This window comes from Botrytis porri (assembly GCF_014898465.1).
Source record: "Botrytis porri strain MUCL 3234 chromosome Unknown BPOR_017, whole genome shotgun sequence".
NCBI classification, from domain to species: Eukaryota; Fungi; Ascomycota; class Leotiomycetes; order Helotiales; family Sclerotiniaceae; genus Botrytis; species Botrytis porri.
In genome coordinates this window covers 522,951-536,435 of record NW_024066091.1, presented here as the reverse complement: position 1 = coordinate 536,435, position 13,485 = coordinate 522,951, and the positions used below count along the sequence as shown (strand labels likewise).

The window sequence follows — 13,485 nt, the reverse complement described above, 5'->3', positions numbered from 1 at the left end:
GCATTGAATTGAAAACCAATACTCAGCAGAGTCTCGAACTTCCAGAGTTTCCCCATTCGAACAATTTCTATTCTCACTCGTACAATATAGACACATTCGGCAATTCCCTATCGACCGATCATCGTTTCTTATACACTAAACACGAAACTTTCCAGAAGAGCGATGAACATTGAAGTAAGTGCAGCCCTATCACTTGATGCTCATCTGCTCCTTCCCTCTTTGGACTAGACTTCCTCCAATGTTCAAGGTCAACGTAGAGATTACATATCATTAAGCTAACTCATTGACATAGGAGCTACCAGAGCTCATCAAGAAAAAAAAACTTCGCACAGCTGTTCATCATCATCATCATCATCACCCCCTACAAACGAACACAAAACTTTCTCGTTCAAAAAGAAAGAAAAAAACATCAGAACGCATGAAGCTTCAGGAAATATCACACAATCGAACAGTTACGAATAATACTCAAAGCGACTGGAACCCAAAGCTAAATTGACCCCTCGACAAAATGGCCTATCAAAGAATGATTCAGCGCTGCCAACTGAGCAGCGCCGCGAATTGCTTTCTCAATTCTCACCGCGAAGATAACGATGCTGGTAAGCTTTCTTGCACAATAGTATGACAATCACTAATTCTTTAGAACGTATTTCCATGGATCGTCCTACAGCTCCTTATTACGATGGTCACAATTGGAAATCGACTGTGTCTGTTGCGATGGAGCTCGAGCGGCATAGATATTCCATGCTTCTGGATTTTCATCGCATCGGGACGCAGATGGAAGACTCGATTGATAGATTGTATCTTGGCTGTAAAGTAAGTCATACCTGCACATCTCTACTGATTGAAGGTTTTTGTCGCGACGATAGGATAGATGGAAAGACTTGATGAGGAAACAACACAAGCTGACGAGTTACTAGAAAGCAAAAAAGGTAGACACTGTACCCCAGACGCGGTGGCTTGTGCAACGAGGGACTGTCAAAGCCGACAAGATTCCCGCACACTTGCAGACACCCTTCGTTTTGAATCCCACTCCAAGCCGCGTTTCCGAATGGCCTAGGCACTTTGAGAATTCTCACCTCTCCGAGCACACTGGAAGGTTGGGGCTGCCGCTTGATCAAGATCATGTAGACGTGCATTGGAGCCGGGAACGTTTGAAAACCTTAAGAGCAAGCGCTGAGGAAAAGGGACGCAAAGATCAACGAATTTCCGTACAGGACTACCATGATACTGTGTCACTGTACATCCATAATCCCAAGAGTCCTGGTGGAAATGGGCCCATGCTTAAAGAGACGACTTTGTATTGGTGGGATAAAGTACCACAAACCATGGCAGCAATTGATTATGAGATCTTCAATGGAACAGACGAGGAGAAGAAGAAAGCCGAGACTAAATTGACCGAGCTGGAAAATCTTTTCCGACGTAATCAGCTCAAGAGAAAACAAATTTCTGGGGCCGATGGTCGTGCGAGAAAAGCGCAGAAAATGGCCAATCTCCACAGAGAATTTAAGAGATCCGGGTCTGTCCGGGATAAGATTGAGGACTTCGAACATATAAAGGAAAGAGGCGGAGAAGGTTATCTGGCAGTTAGCCATCATCTAAGTGCGGTGCCAGGATACATGATTTATGACTTTCAGAATGAGCGACAGCTGGGTACAGGATTGTGGAACAGTATTGGACCTGGTAATGGAGTCAAACGTGCGCGCTCAAGTCCTGTATGGCGTATCCATGATCCTTATGGTGCGCATAGCTCGTTGAGGTTGGTGAGCAATGCTAGCAGTGAATTTCAAGAAAAGTACGTCACGAAGGCGACTTATAGTCCACCGACTTCGATACATACAGTAGATGGCTCGGCCGAACCACTGCAGCAAGAGTCAGATCCAGAAGATACATATTTAGACTGGACACAATCAGACGAGACAAATTCAGACGAGACCGTATGCGACGAGATTTATCTCGAGACAGATTCCGATGAGTGCGAAATAGCGGAGGAAGAATCAATAGTGATCTAATAAGATGAGATTGGTAACGGGTATGAGCAACAAGAGGTCCTCCATTTTGCGGAAAGGCAACGACTTAGCCAGGGGCCGAAAAATTTCCAGGATTTTCTTGATACAACACTCACTTCTTATATCCCAGAAATGATCTGGACGGCATCCCATCAACATCGATTGTATATGAAGCCAAGTCGAGTCTGCACCTAATGAGGCTTCTCTATCTCTTTCGTCCAGATGTCGTGGATTCGTTTTCGCAGATACACTGGAATGTATCTTTCCAGGACTTTTTCCATCATTTAAAGAATCTTTCAGGATCAAGATTTCTTCCATCGCGTTTTTTGTATATCGTCTCTCCAAATCGAACAGAACAGCAAATGTATCAGAAAGACATATACTACGACTATTATCGCATAACACACACTTCCACCTCCTATCCCTCGAATATATCCGAATAATATCGAGTACATGAACGCAAACTCACACCCCAATATCTTACGCATATATCTGAAGCATGGTTTCAATCTTTGTTATTCGAAATCGAATCTGCCTGAAGCCGATCCGATACATATAGTGAAGTCCAAGCTTGAAGGGACTCATTCTTTGATTACGTTCGATTCCCGAAAATTTTGAATTCAAATGGTAGCCCAGGGCGAACCATTGTCAAAGACCGGCTGTGAAATACAATCTAGATTTTGGGTAGTCTCTTCGGACATCAATATTCGAAGTTGCTAAGTACCAAAACCGATGCTCGACAAAGACTTTCAAATTTTGGCTACCTTAAAGGAGGATCTCAGCATGGCTTCTTGGGTTCATTTCCCAGCCATAGCATTGGCACAGCGGATTCTCTGTGGCTACAAACTCAGGGTTTTTTCAAGATTATCAACCGATGAGTTTTGGGTATCGTGATACAAAAAGGATATATCGAATAATCAGCCAGCCAAAGTACGAATTCTCAACGCCTTTTCCGAAATGGGGCGATTATTAAAAGCTCCTTGATTCTAAAAGCAGCTTTTGTTCTAACATTGTCTACCTTATGACGATTCGCCACGACTCTAACTCAAATTATCTCTGGGAATATCACATCCATCGAAATGTTGACGGATGGAGCATTACTCCTACCCATAACAACAAGACAGATAAGATGCTCAGTAACGCTTTCTTTTCATACGCCCGAATATCCGAAGAAACGTTCAGAGTTTCCTTCCACCATTGAGAGAGAAAAACGAAAAAAGCGACTAAGGTCTGATTTGAGCGCCTGATGTTCTCGATGTAAAAAAAAAAAAAAAAAAAAAAAAGACTGGACACAGACTAAAGTGTTGCGCCTTTCAGGTTCAGGATATAGAACGATGTTGGTATCACTTAATCCGCCCAATAGCCACACTCTACTTTTCTTTGGAAATTAACAATTTGTTTCGAAACGGCGATTTATTGAATATATAAGAGATATAATTTGGAAATCATCATCATAGAAGTTAGAATAGAGCTCTTCTCAGAGGACGCCGACGTGAAAAAAGGATCAACCGTCCTACGATTTCTTTTATATATCATCGATTATATGTTGGAAATAATTGGAAGGATTTAGAGGGAGGAGGAGCCTTGAAAGAGAGATAATCAAGTTAGAATGTGGAAGAGGTTAAAATTTGATGCTTTACAAGATCTATCGAGCGAGGAGGGCTTTTAACAGATCTTTCCATTTTCCTTTGTCGATGGACGTTTATGTATTTGGAAATATAGCAATGAGAATACTTCAATATTAGGTGGCGGAACCTTGTGTAGTGAAAATAAATGTATGAGGTGAATAGAAGAGTGATCGAAGTATTGAAATCGTTTAAACGGTATGGTGATTGTTACCCAAGTAAGCTGACGATATAGGATCGTGATGACGCCCGGTGATGTATGCTAAGTACGTATGGATTTATTGTTAGCCGGGATACAAGGTGAGCCGGGATAGTATGGGAGGCGACATGAAGATAATGGGTCCGGATAAGCTGTAACCTGGTTGAAGATGAAAACAAGTGTGGTGTACAAAATGAATCCATGGAGGGGAAACCAAAGAAATACAGTTGGTGCGTAATGAACGATCTATAAATCATACTACTCAAAACAAACAGTGAAGGAACAGCAAGCATGCAAGAGCAAGACAAGCCGGCATCAACTAAGATAACCGGCAGCGAACCAGGTAAATGTATAGCAGAATGGTATTCATTCTGTAGGATATTTGTTTCTGTCTCTAAGGACTGGACCACTAACTATCAATACAGGTAGCGCTTGCTAATTCATTATTCATCTCTCGCATCGGTATCATACAGTTCCTTCCCTATCGACTTCGTCGCTCCACTATCGTCTCTCCCGGGTATCATACAACACTTGCATATTAAACTTTGCTCTCCCCGGTATTCTTCGCGTCATCCACGATCTTGTCTTCTGGGGCAAACTTCATGCTCACGCTATTGACACAGTGTCTCTCATCCGTCGGTGTCTTATAGCCTTCACCTTTAAACACATGTCCCAAGTGGCCTCCGCAATTCGAACATACAATTTCAGTTCGCTCCATACCCAAAGTACTATCTGTATGTCTTGTTACGGCGCCAGGGATATTGTCAAAATAGGCGGGCCATCCACATCCAGACTTGAATTTGTGTGAAGCTTTGTATAGAGGGGCGTCGCAGCCGGCGCAAGTGTAGACGCCAGAGTCGGGCATGTGCTTGTCGTATTTGCCGACATAGGGAGCTTCGGTGCCTTGTTTACGGAGGACTCGGAATTGTTCTGGGGAGTGTTAGATGGAGTTTGTGGATCAATTAAGGAAGAAGGGAATGGCAGGAGGGAGGCGGGGCAGACTATGTGGGTGGCAAAGGGCGAGAAGGGATACTTTACCTTTTGAAAGAACAGCTTGCCATTCTTCATCCGTCTTTTGCACTGGATAAGACATTTGCTGAGAGCTTGAAGTACCAAAGAAGGATGAGAGAAATGGGATAGTTGGCATTGATCTCAGGACAGTTCCTCGAGTGATGGGTTGAAGGGCTTTGTATTGTGTTGCTGGGAGGCGAGAAAGGGTATAATTGCTGATTGTATAGAAGGTACGGACGAGAGTTGGGAACGTGGGGATACGCATGAAGGATATTTATAATACTTTTGAGGATATATTTGATATTGAGGTATGGCAAATTGGACAAGAACGTAAAGGGCAGGGGGAGCTCAGTCTTATGTGGAATCATTGCTTTGTACGCCCGCGGGGTTAAACGCCACCATGACGGATTCTTAGCGAAGAACCATCACCGAGACATTTCATGGTCGGCCGTAGTCTCGCAAGGATTGTAATTGGGGCTTATGGATTGATTGCATCATGCATGCCGAAATCTTTAGAAATCTCTAGAGGATAATGGATTTGTTGATAAGGTTATGAGGTTATGAGGTTAATGAAGAAACTACTATTTTGGTAATGTGGAAACAACATTTCTAGCGGACTGGGCTTATGTCCAACCTGCACACTTTGACTTCAGCTCAAGCCATGCGTAAGGAACCAGTATGGAACCATCTTTTGGTGTTGACTTCACATACATGCACGGGAAGCAATACCGGATCATTGTAGGGGTGAAGAGGTTGATTCTCATCAGATGTTATGTTGGAATTGTTGGAATCAAGACTTGATCTTCATGATACGCGATGTGATGTGATATGAAGATAGTGATGTACACTGAATCATTGTCAGATTTAGTCAGGTTTAAGAAGAGACGTGAGAGAATCTAGAGCCACTAATATTACATACTAGTCGATAATTCGATCTTCGGTGCGATCGGGTGAATGGAGGGAATGGGAATATTATAACAGAAATCAACCTCCAGAACCAGACATGGAGGAAACATTTTGAGGTCTAGACGTTATAACTAGGTAGGGTGTTTATCAAGCTTTGTCGTCAATGTGATGTTGAATATCAAAGTTACAGACGGTCAAGTTTTACATTACAGTCATTTTTGAAATCCCCTTCAAAGATGTCTTTCAACAATGCATCAACAAACTTCAGTCTAACAGAAATTTTGATGAAAATCTATTACTATTAACTTTGGTGTGAAAAATCTTTCCAGACCATTTCCCCACGGTGAACTAAGACAATAGAAGATCGAGCTGATAGAGGCATCAACAACCTGGAAGTGATCGATCTGTCAATAATAACAGGATTTTTAGCCCCCCCCCCTCCTCATCCTCCTCCTCCCGCTAGATGCTTCTAAGATGATAGACCAACGATCACTCTGCATACCCAGATGGATGATGGATGGATGGATGGATGGATGGATGGATAGGTAGATAGATAGACATTCAAAAGGTCGAGTATAGTGCGGGAAAGTGTCAAGTCTACCATATAGATTACTACAGTAGCCATGATTCAAGAATCGTATTTCACATCTAGATGTGTATCACTAGGTCTCTCTAGCTAGGTACGACTGCTTCTATAAATCAGTCCTTCCGACGGCATGATAATCTCACCCAAAGTGAACCAAATTAATAATATAATAATTATATACCTATAACTTAACCGTAACACTCCGTATATTACGATCCAATTATTCAATTGTCCGATTGCCCAAATCATTCCCAACCCGTACCAATCTTGGGCCTCTCTCGGTAAGCTTATATATAATGACTTTGTTGAGTGGGGACGCAAGGCCGAGCGAGCTGTTCAGGCCTGTGCTGCGCTTTGTGTGTGGAATCAAGAAAGCTCCTTTCAGAAACATTTCATTCAATTCCTTAGGACACGCAACATAATCTTCCAAATCACTACATACAATCATTGTAATCGAAATTCTTCGCCAAAGGGAATACTCAATTTCATTTTCATTACACTTCACTTAATTTAATTTCGCCAGGATGTCGCGCAGGCCAGCAAATCCTCAGGCTGAGCGTATTGCGCAGAACACCCAAACGATAAAGAGTCTTTTGAAACTCGAGTGTAATAAAGTCTGTTGCGATTGCAAAAGGAATAAACGTAGGTTTTATCAATATGCTTCCATCCATTGTATGAAGTGGAAAGCTAATTATTCACTCTAATCCGTTAGATCCAAGATGGGCAAGCTGGAATTTGGGGGTATTCATGTGTATAAGATGTTCCGGAATACATCGTGGAATGGGAACTCACATAAGCCGAGTGAAATCCGTTGATTTGGATTCATGGACAGACGAACAAGTACAAAGCGTATTGAAATGGGGAAATGCCAGAGCAAACAAATACTGGGAAGCAAAGTTAGCCCCAGGCCACGTACCATCCGAAGCCAAAATCGAGAACTTTATTAGGACGAAATACGATTCGAAGAGATGGGTTATGGATGGACCAATTCCGGATCCCTCAACTCTGGACGTCGATGGAGACGACGATATACCCCTTGGACTTGTCAAGGAGAAGCACAACCTTGAAAGATCAACATCACAAAGGACCGCCCCACCTCGTCAAGCCCCTGCCCCGATCAGCGCCCCTCCTCAACAGGATCTCTTTGGTGGTGATTTCGGACCACCTCCGAGAGCGAGTACTGCCGGTCCGGTACCTGCGAGACCTCCACCAAAGTCAGAGCCGGCTCCGCCAAAGCAAACAAAACCGGCGGATTCCCTCCTCGGCTTGGACTTCTTCGGAACTGAGGCTACTCCTCCTAGTCGACCATCGAGTACAACACCTGCTCCAGGCACTCAGTCGAGACCTGACTTGAAACAATCGATTCTATCGCTTTATGCATCCGCTCCTCGTCCCCAAGCGCAACAACAGACATCACAAATCTCACATGCTTCATCTGGATCTTTTGGTGGTATGCAAGCGGCACCCCAACAATCGCCACAGCGTTCTACATTTGGAGGTCTGAACGATGCATTCAGCAGCCTAAGTTTCTCAAATGCAACGTCTCCTCCAGCTAAGACCACAGCTTTCTCCAACTTGGGTAACCTCTCCAGCCACCGATCTACAGGCTCTGGAGCTCAAATTTCTTCTCCGCCCCTTAGCGGCGGCGGATTTTTTGATTCAAAGCCAAAAGCAGCCGCTGCGCCTTCTCAAGTATCTCGTACATTCAGCTCCACAAGTGGGTTTGGAGCCTTTGACTCGGCGCCAGGACAATCACCAGCTCCGCAGTCCACAAATGCAAGATCCTCATTAGGAGATCTATTTGACTTCTCCACTCCTGCTGTACAAAACGTTTCACCGCCTAAACAAACACTTGCTTCACCACCTGCTCAATCATCAGTCTTCAACCTTTCAAGCCCTACGGCAACTGCACAAAAATCTCCTCCCGCAGCACCTGCTATGAGCAGCGCTTGGGGCAACACTGACGCATGGGGTTCAAGTGATGCTTGGGGTAGTTCTGCCAAAACTAGTCCATCCCTCACGAAAGCTACATCACCTCAACCTAACGCTGGGGATTTTGGTAGCTGGGGAGGTCTATCGAGTCAGAGTATAGTGCCAGGTACTGGAGGTAGTTTTAATACAATGGTTAGTGCTCCAAAGGTGACAGCAGATGATGATTTTGGAGGTTGGAGTAGTGCAGCCCCTGCGCCGGCTTCGAACGCGACTTCCGGAGCTGGGAAGCCTGCTGGAGGGTTCTCATCGGGTGGTGAAGATTTATTCTCTAATGTATGGGAGTGAGGATATTGCATGGATACAGTACGCTGTGGAGTGGGAGAGATGAGGGCAAGAATATGCGGGGCATATGAACATGGACGGATGGATGGAAAATGACATGAACATAGATATCCTATAAATGACAGACAATTCAAGGCGCAATTTAAATTTGATGTGTTTCTATACAATTCTCGCGTATATTCATTTCACCCCTGAAAGTGACAACCAACCATGCTACGAAGTATCGCCATGTATCCTAATCCATTCAACCGTAACACTGTATGCAACCGTTAACGCCCATTACAATGCCACACCCGCAGTTTAAAAATATCTGCCAGTGTCCTGCCCATACATATAATATAATACAATGCCTTCTTCTCGTGCTCCATCTCCATCTCCGTCTCTCTTTCTTGCTCATTCCATTTGTTTCCTTCTTCCAGGGCCATTCAGTTTGTACGCTCAATGTGAGATAGGTTGCCATTCTTGCGCTGCATCCTATAGATTCGGAAGTTGACCTTGCCTAACCCTCCAGCTTCAATCTTCAAACTCCCCGCTCCTATCATGTAAAGCCTTTAGCCCCTCATCTAAACAAATAACCCCCATAAGAACCACAAAACCATCACGCATCCAATAATCATCCCACTGAGCTTCAATATGGCGACTTTATTTCCCGAGGAAGCCATACGGCCTAGACGTGACGCGGATCCTTTGAGGGAGGAAGACATGCTGGAGAAGGTATCGGACTATTCGTGGGATACATTAGTCTTTGTTTGCTGTCTATGTGGGCAGTAGAAGGCAAGGAGAAGGGGGATGAGATGGGAACGAAAAGGAATACACACAGTATTATCAATAGCATCTTGCGCTCTGGCATTGTCATATATATCCACCGTCACGCCTCTCAATGCCGACACTTTTGCTGATAGTTCATTGAGACGAGAATTGTTTTGACGTTCGCGCTCGTATGCATCCGACATTTTGAATTGTAGAATTGTGTTTCTTGAGGTAGGAAAGTGTTGGGTAGAGCAGATGATGAGGTGAGGTCCGAAGACTATGATGTCTGTGTTTCAAATCTCGTGGGTCCCGGTGGATGAGAAGATGGATGGCTTTCTTTGTCTGCGAGAGTTGATATCCCAGTTGATTATTTGTGGTTTGTTAATTGTATAGTGCGATTAATTCTCGTGTGACAAGTATCTAGTTTTGAAAGCAAAGTTTCTTTGAGTTATTAATTCATGCAAATCGTGAAACGTAATAATGAGTGTATCTCAGATAATCCAGAGGTCAATTATGATTAGCCCAAAAAGGTCCAAGGCTGAGGCTGATTTGACACAGCCACAAGCTCGGCTCTCATTCCGTCCGACAGGTGATCATTTCATTTACTAAGAACGAACTTGTTAGTAAGGTTCGATTAATTGCGCACCAGCGTAGAGTTCCACGACGTCAAACAACGGCTCTCATCTGATTACTTTTTGACCGAATACCAACATTGGAGTTTACAAACTTGATCGGACTCTTCGGAACCCCGGCCTTTTTATTTGATTTTGGAGAGCTCGCCAGAACACATATAGGAACAGATATATTCTTGTATTCCTAATTAAAACATACTTGGAGTTTGAAGTGATTTCATTCTTATTACAGGATAAGGCGATAGTAAAACACCCCACACTTTGTCACCGAGCATCCCACACTTATTAATTCCTGGTTCGCGAACGCAAGGAGATACATTCATATCTACCTATCTGGACAGACGATATCGACCGAATAGCTTGCGCAACAACATACATTACAACAATCGTTCAAAGATCTACCTTACATAGGTATCAGTCTTCAATATGCCTTTGGGAATTAATAATCCGCTTCCTTCGTCTATGGCGTGTAAGTTATTACATTTGGTTAACCGGCTGATATAAGATTGTTCAATTGCAGGTAGAACATCTAAGCTGACATCTATTCTCTAACCAGCGGAATGCAAAAAGTGTGGAAAGATTTTGTCCTCATTTATTGATCCACGACAAGCTTTTGGACCAGATAAGATTATTCCACCACATGTTCTCGCGCAAGCAAAGGTGTATCTCCCTCCAAGATATATTCCTTCCCAGCCACCAAATTCTCGAACCTCTCACTAACATTTTTCTCACAACTAGGGCCTCGCAATTGTTACAGTTCTTAAAGCTGGTTTCATCGGTTCCGGTCGTTATGGAAATGGTGTGGTTATAGCTCGTCTTTCCGATGGTTCTTGGTCCGCACCCTCAGCAATTGGTATTGGTGGCGGCGGAGTAGGTGGACAAATCGGTTTCGAGCTTACAGATTTCGTTTTCATTCTCAATGATGCTGCAGCCGTGCGCACATTCTCTCAAGCTGGCTCTCTTACATTGGGGGGAAATGTCAGTATTGCCGCCGGACCAATAGGACGAAATGCCGAGGCAGCCGGAGCTGCCAGTATGAAGGGTGTAGCTGGTGTTTTCAGTTATTCCAAAACAAAGGGACTTTTCGCCGGTGTCAGTCTCGAGGGAAGTGCCATTATCGAGCGAAGGGATGCGAATGAGAAATTATATGGAAGAAGATTCACAGCCGCTGAATTACTTGGAGGCGCAGTACGAGCACCACCAGCAGCACAACCTCTTATGAATGTGTTGAATTCGAGAGCTTTCGCGGGCCAGAATCCTGATGATGGGATTTATAATGATACACCTGTTTATGACGAACGACATGATGATGTGGTTTGGGAAGGCAGAAGAGGAAGCGCATTGGGAGAAGGTACACAAAGAAATCGAGGCGCAAGTTTAGGACATAGTGACGATTATGTCAATCCAAATCGTCCTCAAAGAGCAAGTACATGGGCCGATGATATTTACGACAGACCTACCAATGGAAGCAGGGCCAGATCTGGTAGCGGATATGATGATGGTTATGTGTATTCTGATACTCCCCGTGCACCTCCAAGTCAATTTGGTGGTAGTGGAAAACTAGGACCAGGTAGACCTGCTGCGCCAAAACCAAAATTTCAACCAAAGACAGCTAGTTTGAGAAGTAATGAGGCGGTTGCGCAATTTACGTTTGATGCAGATCAGCCAGGAGATTTGGGATTCAAGAAGGGTGATGTTATTACGGTAACAAAGAAGACTGAGAGTACTGAAGATTGGTGGTATGTTTAGATTTGCTTTGCTCTTAAAAGAGGTTCTGGGATTCTGGGGTGGAGAAATAAACAGTCAATGCTAATTTGTCGATTCAATAGGACTGGTACCCTCAACGGACGATCGGGAATCTTCCCTTCGAATTATGTCAAAATGAGGGAGTAAATTTTGTCAATGAAGCACGGACGAGAATCATTCCCTACTCAACTTCGCATTTTAACACACTCTCAACCTCTACGGCCGGAACAATACTCTTGATTCGTTGCTGGTATATCCTTGTTTTCATATCCTAAATTATGGGAGTTCCGGGAGGTTTCATTTGCAGTTCCTAGGGGTTTTATACACATCTTTATGTTTGTTTTGCTAGCGAATCCATTTTTATCTTGTTTGCCGTTTTTCATTTCTCATATCTTTCGTGTACTTTTGGAAGTACATGGTTGTGGATAGAGCTTGGGCTCGGGCTTTAGGGTGCGGATGAAGAATTTGCGAAACGAAAAGCACAGCGAAGGAAATTCGTTGGTACATAGTGATGAGGAGAATTATGGGTAGGAGATTCGAAATGTGGATATAGAAATTAAAGAGATGAATTGGGGAAGAGCTTTTTTGGGATGGAGACGGTTAGTTTGGATTGGGGTTAGCGAAATAAGAATGAATAAAAGCGGTAATTCTATGGTATTTTTCAAGTTCCTGAAACGTGAATATGTGAGTCGAGATCGTAGGGCGAGTTGCTAAAGGTTAGCAGCTGGGTTTGTGAGGTTGCCTTCTTGCTAATCCAAGTGAATTCTATATCTTACTATTGAGTGAGACAATGTGATTCCAATGTTTGGTTTGGAGCACAATTAGACGATTCACAGATTCTATAATACATGTTCATCATTCACTCTCTTTATCAAAATTCAACTCATAGAGTGATCTGTTCACAAACCCCTCCCCCCCCTCCCGACTCCCGAGGCCCTTCGTCTATCCTAATTCCTTCTCTTTCCTTACGTGATTATATAAGTTCTCTCTCTTGTGCTGGTTGGAGAGAGTAGGGTTGGGGAAACAAAGGTTCTTTAGACTTAACAGGGTTGTGTGGGGAGTGAGTGGGTAGGTGAGTGAGTGGGTGGGTTTGAGTTGGGGAATTGGGGAAGGGAAGGGACAGGAACGGATGGGGGGGTTCTCGTCTGGAGTTTTGCGGGTGGAGGGATTGCGGGTGATGGTGATGATAAGAAAAACAACAAACAAAAAGAGTGACGATAAATGATTGCTAACTCTACGAAATATATCTATCGACCTCCCTCCCTCCCTCTCTCCCTCTTCCAATCTCTCAATCTCTCAATACGCAATCTTTTTAACTTTGCGTGTAAATCCCAATATCCAGAAGTGCTTCATGTCGATCCAAAGACCTTGTATCGCATCTGATTGTTGGATTTTCTTCGGTATTGGGTATGGATACTGGTTGATGGTGGGTATATATATATATATCCCTAGGTATGGGAGGTGGGAGATTCAAAGTTAGGTAGTTGGGAAATCGGAAGTCGGAAGGTGGAAGGAAGTTGAAGTTGGAGGTTTGAGGTTGGGATGTGGGGATGTGCGGTGTTACGAAGAAGGGTGGGTATCTAGCTAGGTTTTTGTGGTGATGAGAGAGGGGTGGAGGGTGTGAAAGGGGTATATGATGTTATTCACTGCGATTCTTGGATGGCTACTCACGATTAGGGATAGGTAGACGTTTCTCCGCTCTACCTACTTTCTCTCGGGGTTCTCTGGTGGTTCCAGGGTGGGTATATAA

At 43.9% G+C, this 13,485-nt stretch overlaps 5 protein-coding genes across 5 annotated transcripts; 3 read left to right on the top strand and 2 right to left on the bottom strand.

The window, feature by feature from the left end:
* Positions 1-523: 523 nt before the first annotated feature.
* EAF01_010685 (uncharacterized protein) lies at positions 524-2,009 on the top strand (the record flags this gene model as incomplete). Its single annotated transcript, XM_038918942.1, has 3 exons — positions 524-596; positions 641-813; positions 918-2,009. 3 exons carry the CDS (start codon positions 524-526, stop codon positions 2,007-2,009), a joined length of 1,338 nt encoding a protein of 445 aa, XP_038765645.1.
* Positions 2,010-4,368: 2,359 nt separating this feature from the next.
* EAF01_010684 (uncharacterized protein) lies at positions 4,369-5,106 on the bottom strand (the record flags this gene model as incomplete). Its single annotated transcript, XM_038918941.1, has 2 exons — positions 4,369-4,760; positions 4,869-5,106. The coding sequence occupies 2 exons, from the start codon at positions 5,104-5,106 to the stop codon at positions 4,369-4,371; spliced, it is 630 nt and encodes a 209-aa protein (XP_038765644.1).
* A 1,597-nt stretch (positions 5,107-6,703) lies between these two features.
* EAF01_010683 (uncharacterized protein) lies at positions 6,704-8,751 on the top strand. Its single transcript, XM_038918940.1, has 2 exons — positions 6,704-6,975; positions 7,046-8,751. The coding sequence occupies exons 1-2, from the start codon at positions 6,858-6,860 to the stop codon at positions 8,608-8,610; spliced, it is 1,683 nt and encodes a 560-aa protein (XP_038765643.1). The 5' UTR covers positions 6,704-6,857; the 3' UTR covers positions 8,611-8,751.
* Positions 8,752-9,170: 419 nt separating this feature from the next.
* EAF01_010682 (uncharacterized protein) lies at positions 9,171-9,560 on the bottom strand (the record flags this gene model as incomplete). The annotated part of the gene is made up of 2 exons (XM_038918939.1): positions 9,171-9,329; positions 9,426-9,560. The coding sequence occupies 2 exons, from the start codon at positions 9,558-9,560 to the stop codon at positions 9,171-9,173; spliced, it is 294 nt and encodes a 97-aa protein (XP_038765642.1).
* An 855-nt stretch (positions 9,561-10,415) lies between these two features.
* On the top strand, positions 10,416-11,882 carry EAF01_010681 (uncharacterized protein; the record flags this gene model as incomplete). The annotated part of the gene is made up of 4 exons (XM_038918938.1): positions 10,416-10,458; positions 10,546-10,649; positions 10,728-11,728; positions 11,819-11,882. The coding sequence occupies 4 exons, from the start codon at positions 10,416-10,418 to the stop codon at positions 11,880-11,882; spliced, it is 1,212 nt and encodes a 403-aa protein (XP_038765641.1).
* Positions 11,883-13,485: the final 1,603 nt, after the last annotated feature.

Bases quoted from the DNA above. Each gene is read 5' to 3' on its own strand.
- EAF01_010683 (XM_038918940.1), top strand. From the start codon at position 6,858: ATGTCGCGCAGGCCAGCAAATCCTCAGGCTGAGCGTATTGCGCAGAAC. The intron at 6,976-7,045 runs GTAGGTTTTATC...CTAATCCGTTAG, and splicing joins CGATTGCAAAAGGAATAAAC to ATCCAAGATGGGCAAGCTGG.